The sequence below is a fragment of the Carassius auratus genome, chromosome 11, assembly GCF_003368295.1.
Source record: "Carassius auratus strain Wakin chromosome 11, ASM336829v1, whole genome shotgun sequence".
NCBI lineage: Eukaryota > Metazoa > Chordata > Actinopteri > Cypriniformes > Cyprinidae > Carassius > Carassius auratus.
The window spans coordinates 3,275,535-3,281,738 of record NC_039253.1 but is presented as its reverse complement, the minus strand read 5'-3'; the positions used below and the strand labels follow the sequence as shown (position 1 = coordinate 3,281,738).

General features: G+C 34.1%; 1 protein-coding gene across 2 annotated transcripts in view; it reads left to right on the top strand.

Annotated features, from left to right (window-relative positions):
- The window catches only part of LOC113110786 (elongation of very long chain fatty acids protein 1-like), a 27,228-nt gene extending 21,032 nt beyond the window's left edge, over positions 1–6,196 (top strand). The window contains exons 4-9 of one of the 2 annotated variants that reach the window (XM_026274968.1): positions 1–119; positions 269–349; positions 447–503; positions 581–686; positions 2,621–2,757; positions 5,348–6,196. The exon at positions 1–119 is cut by the window's left edge and continues 72 nt beyond it. In XM_026274968.1, the coding sequence (XP_026130753.1) occupies positions 1–119; positions 269–349; positions 447–503; positions 581–686; positions 2,621–2,757; positions 5,348–5,686 (839 nt within the window). In that variant the 3' untranslated portion in view covers positions 5,687–6,196. The remainder of the gene's footprint in view (positions 120–268; positions 350–446; positions 504–580; positions 687–2,620; positions 2,758–5,347) is intronic. The other variant, XM_026274967.1, reaches the window with a different exon arrangement.
- Positions 6,197–6,204: the final 8 nt, after the last annotated feature.

The window sequence follows — 6,204 nt, the reverse complement described above, 5'->3', positions numbered from 1 at the left end:
TCTTCGCACTGTACGCTGGCCCTAGATTTATGGCCAACCGCAAACCCTTCCAGTTGAAAGAAGCTATGATCATCTACAACCTGTCCTTGGTTGGCCTGTCTGTATATATCGTATATGAGGTGAGAATCAGGAGATGTTGGTGTGATCTGGCTAATGTGTTTGTTTGTGTGCATTGACTCAGAGAGAGGTGTGTTATATTTTTAGTCATTATGGAGACACTGTTTCCGAATCTAAATTGATATATGAATTGTTTTGACTTGGCGTGTAGTTCTTGATGTCGGGCTGGGCGACGGGATACACGTGGAGATGTGACCCATGTGATTATTCTAACAGCCCTCAAGGACTTCGAGTAAGATTTGCTTTCTGTTTTCTGTTACTGTAGTTTGTGCATTATTAATCAAATCAAGGCGTATTAAAGATGTCTTTTTTTTCCTTTTCTTTTTCAGATGACAAGAGTTTCCTGGTTATTCCTGTTTTCAAAGTTCATTGAGCTTATGGACACGGTAAGATTTGAACAAAACGTCTGATTTTAAAGCAGATTGGTTCATGTAGTGATGAATGCTGCTGTCGTCCTGTTCAGGTGTTTTTTGTGCTGCGTAAGAAACACAGTCAGATCACCTTCCTGCACATCTTCCACCATTCCTTCATGCCCTGGACGTGGTGGTGGGGCGTGAGCTACGCACCAGGTGAGTCGATCCCAGTCAGTCTGCAGGTATTTACATGATCGCCACACGTCAACCAGACAGACTTCTCTTCCAGTCAGAGATGCCAAGAGATTTTGCATGTGCTAATGGTTCTTGTAAATAAAGCTCTTGGTGTTGATGGTCACTGGAGTCGACAGTATGATCAATTATTATTGAACTTTTTTCGGTAGCACTTTAGAATAATGGTTCATTAGTTAATGTTACCGTATTTTTCGGACTATAAGTCGCACCTGAGTATAAGTCGCATCAGTCCAAAAATACGTCATGATGAGGAAAAAAACATATATAAGTCGCATCGGACTATAAGTCGCATTTATTTAGAACCAAGAGAAAACATTACCGTCTACAGCCACGAGAGGGCGCTATATGTCTTTAGTGTAGACTACAGGAGCATTGAGGAGCATAGAGCGTCCTCTTGTGGCTGTAGACGGTAATGTTTTCTCTTAGTTAATTTATCTTGGGTCATGTCAAATTAATTTTGATAAATAAGTCACACTTGACTATAAGTCGCAGGACCAGCCAAACTATGAAAAAAAGTGTGACTTATAGTCCGGAAAATACGGTAGTTAATTCAACAACAAACAATGAACAATAAATGTATTACTGTATTTATTCATCTTTGTTAATGTTAGTAAATGAAAATACAGTTATTCATTGTTAGTTCATGGTAATTCACAGTGCATTAACTAATGTTAACAAACACAACTTTTGATTTGAATAATGCATTAATAAATGTTGAAATGAATATCAACTAAGATTAATAAATGCTGTAGAAGGATTGTTCTTGCTTAGATCATGTTAACTAAAGTAGTTAACTAACATTATCTAATGGACCATTATTCTAAAATGTTACCCTTTTTTCTATATACAGTATCAGGATTTATAATTATGTCCATTTACCATTAATGAGGAAGGAAATGCTTTCCAAGTTTGTTAGATCTTGAGAATAAATGTCTTATCTTTAGACAATTTCGGTTTTATTTTTCTCTAAATTCAGCTTTTTTACATTTCATGTTTTTACCGATTCTGTGTTTTATGATTTATTACAAATGTATCATTAAAAACTGTGTTTAATGAACTGAACAGTTTAAACAATCTTCAAAAACTGTAATATAATAAAAGTATAACAATTTCCCCCAAAAACATTTTTTAAGGCAAGTTGCTGCACAACTGAATTCTATGCATAACATTAATGAAAAAAAGTATTTTGGTTTTATGATATTCCTTAATAATAATAATATTAGTAGTACTTCTTTGAGAAATACCTCTGTCCTAATTCCTTCAAGTTAAACTGAACTTTTATTTTGAAGGTTTGTTGTGAAGATCTTTGAGTTTCAGTGTTTGATGGTAGTTTTTCTCAAATTAAATGATGAAAAGCTGGATCTGGAGATGAAGTTTGAGTGTTCATGTCTCATATAGTGTTTAAGTTTGTGTAGTAGATGAAACCACACACATTCATTCACACAGAGACACAGAACATGCAGACGACGCCACATGCACTGACTGACATTATTTCTGATGTGATCAGCTGTTAAATTAATACATGTCGAGTACAAATGTCCAGAGGTTATCATAATTAATGTCATAAACTTTATAGCTATCTTGATATGATATTATGATATAATATCCATCTGTATAGTATGTTCATTGTACACCTATCTGTATATCGTGCTGATAGTATTTAAAATCTGTAAATTATGTCCATAATACTCCCTTATCTGTATATTTATTGTACATTTGTAACATACTGTAGACTTTGCATATTCTGTACTTACTGCTTATTGCACTTCTGGTTAGATGCTAACTGCATTTCATTGCCTTGTACCTTACAAGTGCAAAGACAATAAAGCTGAATCTAATCTAATCTAATATTATCACCTATGTGGCTTCAAGACTTGCTGTTATGCTTCTTGCAGGTGGAATGGGCTCCTTCCATGCCATGATCAACTCTTGTGTCCATGTGATCATGTACTTCTACTACGGCCTTTCTGCTGCAGGACCTCGCTTCCAGAAGTTCCTCTGGTGGAAGAAATACATGACTGCAATTCAGCTGGTATGTTCATTTGTTCTGCAGAGCAGTATTAATCTCACCCATGATAATGGTGAAGGGATAGTGCAGTCTTTATCTACTCGCTCTCATTTTTTTTTTTGCACAAAATGCCTTCAAAATGCAGCTACTGTTGTAAGTGACCATAAATGTCAGGCTCTATATATATATATATATCAGAGTTTCCGCTAGAAAAAAATGGTGCCGGTCAAAGTGACCGACAGAGGTTTCCTTTTCCGGACATTTTGATGATATGCCGGTCAAGTATCGCCTCTTAATTAGTCAAGGTGAGGAAAACTGGAGGCAGGCTATGTAACGTAAAAAATGACATAATCAGGCCGCCGAACGCAACATGTTTATTAGCCTAACTTTCAAATAGACGGAAAAAAAACATTTTCTACTATGGTTCATTTCTTCATTCGGATCTATTTGCGATCCATTCCATTCTAAACAAACAAAGCATATGTTTCGTCCTTGTTTCATTATAGATTAAGATAATAATTCGTAAATGCACGCATAATTATCAGTGAACTTGATAAAAGTTGCAGATATGTTTTACATGCATGCACAAACAAATGCCTTTCAACTTATGTGTGCAAAATTCAGAATGAAATGAATGTGCAGCAATTTGTACGAATAGAGATTCTAGGTCTACTATACATGTTGTAGACATTAAATAAGCTTATTTAGTTTAATATTTGTTAAAATATTATAATGTTATTTTTTAATTTATGTTGATTATGAAAAGTGAACCGCACGAGTAAGATAAGATGCGCAATATCGAGAGACATGGAGCGGGTCAGACATGATTTTGACCACTTAATTAAGTTTTGTTTAGTAGAAATACTTTTTTGAAGTGAATTTCGTTTTGTATAAATTGTATCTTAATTTTAATAATTTTTTTTTTATCAACCAATTGCCTGGATTTAATACATAAGAAGCAAATATAGCAGACGACAGGCCTAATCATGCAGGCGCTTGCATTGCTAGTGAACTGGAGTGCATCTCATACTAATTTAACGAAACTTAACGTAGGCCTCACAGACATGAAATATATCTTAAGAAAGCTTGAAATGTCTTTTTAACAATTTAAAACGATTTTTTTTTTTACCTATGCTAATTACACATTAAATTCAGGTAGGCTACGGAGTCGCTGTCCTCAGTGCCCAGAAAAGCGCTGAAACGGAGATGAAAGGGGAACCCGTTTTTATTTATTTATTTATTTATTTATTTTTTGGCTTATTTTAACTGGCCCATCCAGGTTTCTGGAGGCCCACCTACAATCAAAATCCTGGCGCCACTAGTGTTTCGCAGCGGTCTGATATCAAGAAATAACAGACCGCATTCCACATTGGAATTCAACCAAGCCATGTAATAATGTTTAATAACTTTCAAACGAGCCTGTTCTTTCATAACATAGCTAAAGTTCTGTGTATTTTTGCTTTATACATTTTAGGCTTATTCTCAAATTCAGATTGTGTTGGGGGGGGGGGGGGCGGGATTATTAGGCAATTTTATTCGGACAATTTGACCGGAGAGATTTAATTTTGTCGGACATTTCATTTTTTTTCCGGCCAACGGAAACCCTGATATATATATATATATATAAATCATGATTTAATCGCATCCAAAATAAAGTTTGTGTTTGCATAACATACATGTGTGTTCTGTGTATATTTATTATGTATATATATATATATATATATATACACACAGATATATATATATACACAGATGTACAGAATGTAGTTTGAAAATAATTGCATGCATTTGCAAGTCTATATTTATATTCCTTTAATTTATATTATATACAAATATATTAATATATAAAAAAGATATATACATGCATGTGTGTATTTATATATACATAATAAATATATACAGTACAAATATTATGTAAACAAAATATTATATTTTAGGATGTGATTAATAATTTGACAGCACACACACACATATACATTTATATACACTGAAGTGTGTTATTATATATATATATATATATATATATATATATATATATATATATATATATATATATATATATATATATATATATATATACACACACACACATATAGATGCAAAAACCAGTGCATCTTCAGTGCATCTAAGATTTTTCTTTTATATTTTCTCCTATGAAAATAACATTGGACATTTTTTTAAATAAGGCATTCAAAAACTGACTTGTAACCTTTTCTTTGACATTGATAAAAATGCTTATTTAAAAGAGAAAAAATCACAGACAGATTTAGAGTTTTTTCAACCAGTGAACTGTATTTCAATACTTAATCATAATTTAAATAATAATTAACTTTCTGGTCTTTAATTTTACACTGTTTAGTATGCATTCATTCTAAATAAATTATTAAAATATAATAATACATTTTATAAATATTTATTTTATAATTAAATTTTATTTTACAAGGAAATTAGATTAAAGAAATAACTGTCTTAAAACCATTTTTAGCTGGTAAAAATACTTATCATTTTTGTCATACTCTATGTGTATGTGTGTGTGTGTGTATATATATTACACGTAGTTATTAATGAGAGCTGTGTATGCCAGACATTTAGACCTTGTTACTCTTCATTACAGACTCAGTTTGTGTTAGTGTCTCTTCACGTAACCCAGTGGTACTTCATGGAGAGCTGTGACTACCAGGTGCCTCTGTTCATCCACCTCATCTGGGTGTACGGGACCTTCTTCTTCGTGCTGTTCTCTAACTTCTGGTACCAGGCATACGTGAGAGGCAAGAGGCTACCAAAGAACACCCAACAGCTCACCCAGAACGGCACGGCCAACGGATCCACCACAGTCGCCAACGGCTCATCGGTGGTTTCAAACGGCCACGGCGTGCACGAAAACGGTCTGAGCAACGGCAAGAAGCACCACGAGAACGGGAGCACTCTCAACGGAAAGATGAAGAAAGCCTGAGCGCTCAGGAAGAGAAGACCCAAAACAGATGACAAGGAGAACCTGTACTAAGCACTATGGAGTCCAAAGAGTGTTTTGGGACTTTTCGTTTTCAAATCTTGTGTTTTGGTTTTTTTAATATGTACATTAAGTACATGGGGATGTGAATCCGTTTTGACCCCGTTTGTATATTTTTTTGTCATAAATTAATCTAAAGAATAATTATTGAGCACAATGTATGAAGAGAAGAGGAAGAGTACTGACTGGATCCATCCTCTGCGGATGTTGCTAATGACAGTCATCTCAACAGAATGAGTTCACAGATGTGCACCAACACACACACACACACACACAAACACACACACACACTTGTGTGAGTTTCATACTTCCCCAATAGCACTGTACAGTCAACATCAGTAAACTTGTATTACACCTGTAAATAGTTTTACCTTATAAACTAACGGGATTGATACGGTAAAAAATATTGCTACTCTTGAATGAAATACAAAAAATAAATTCCATTTTAAAATACACAGTTA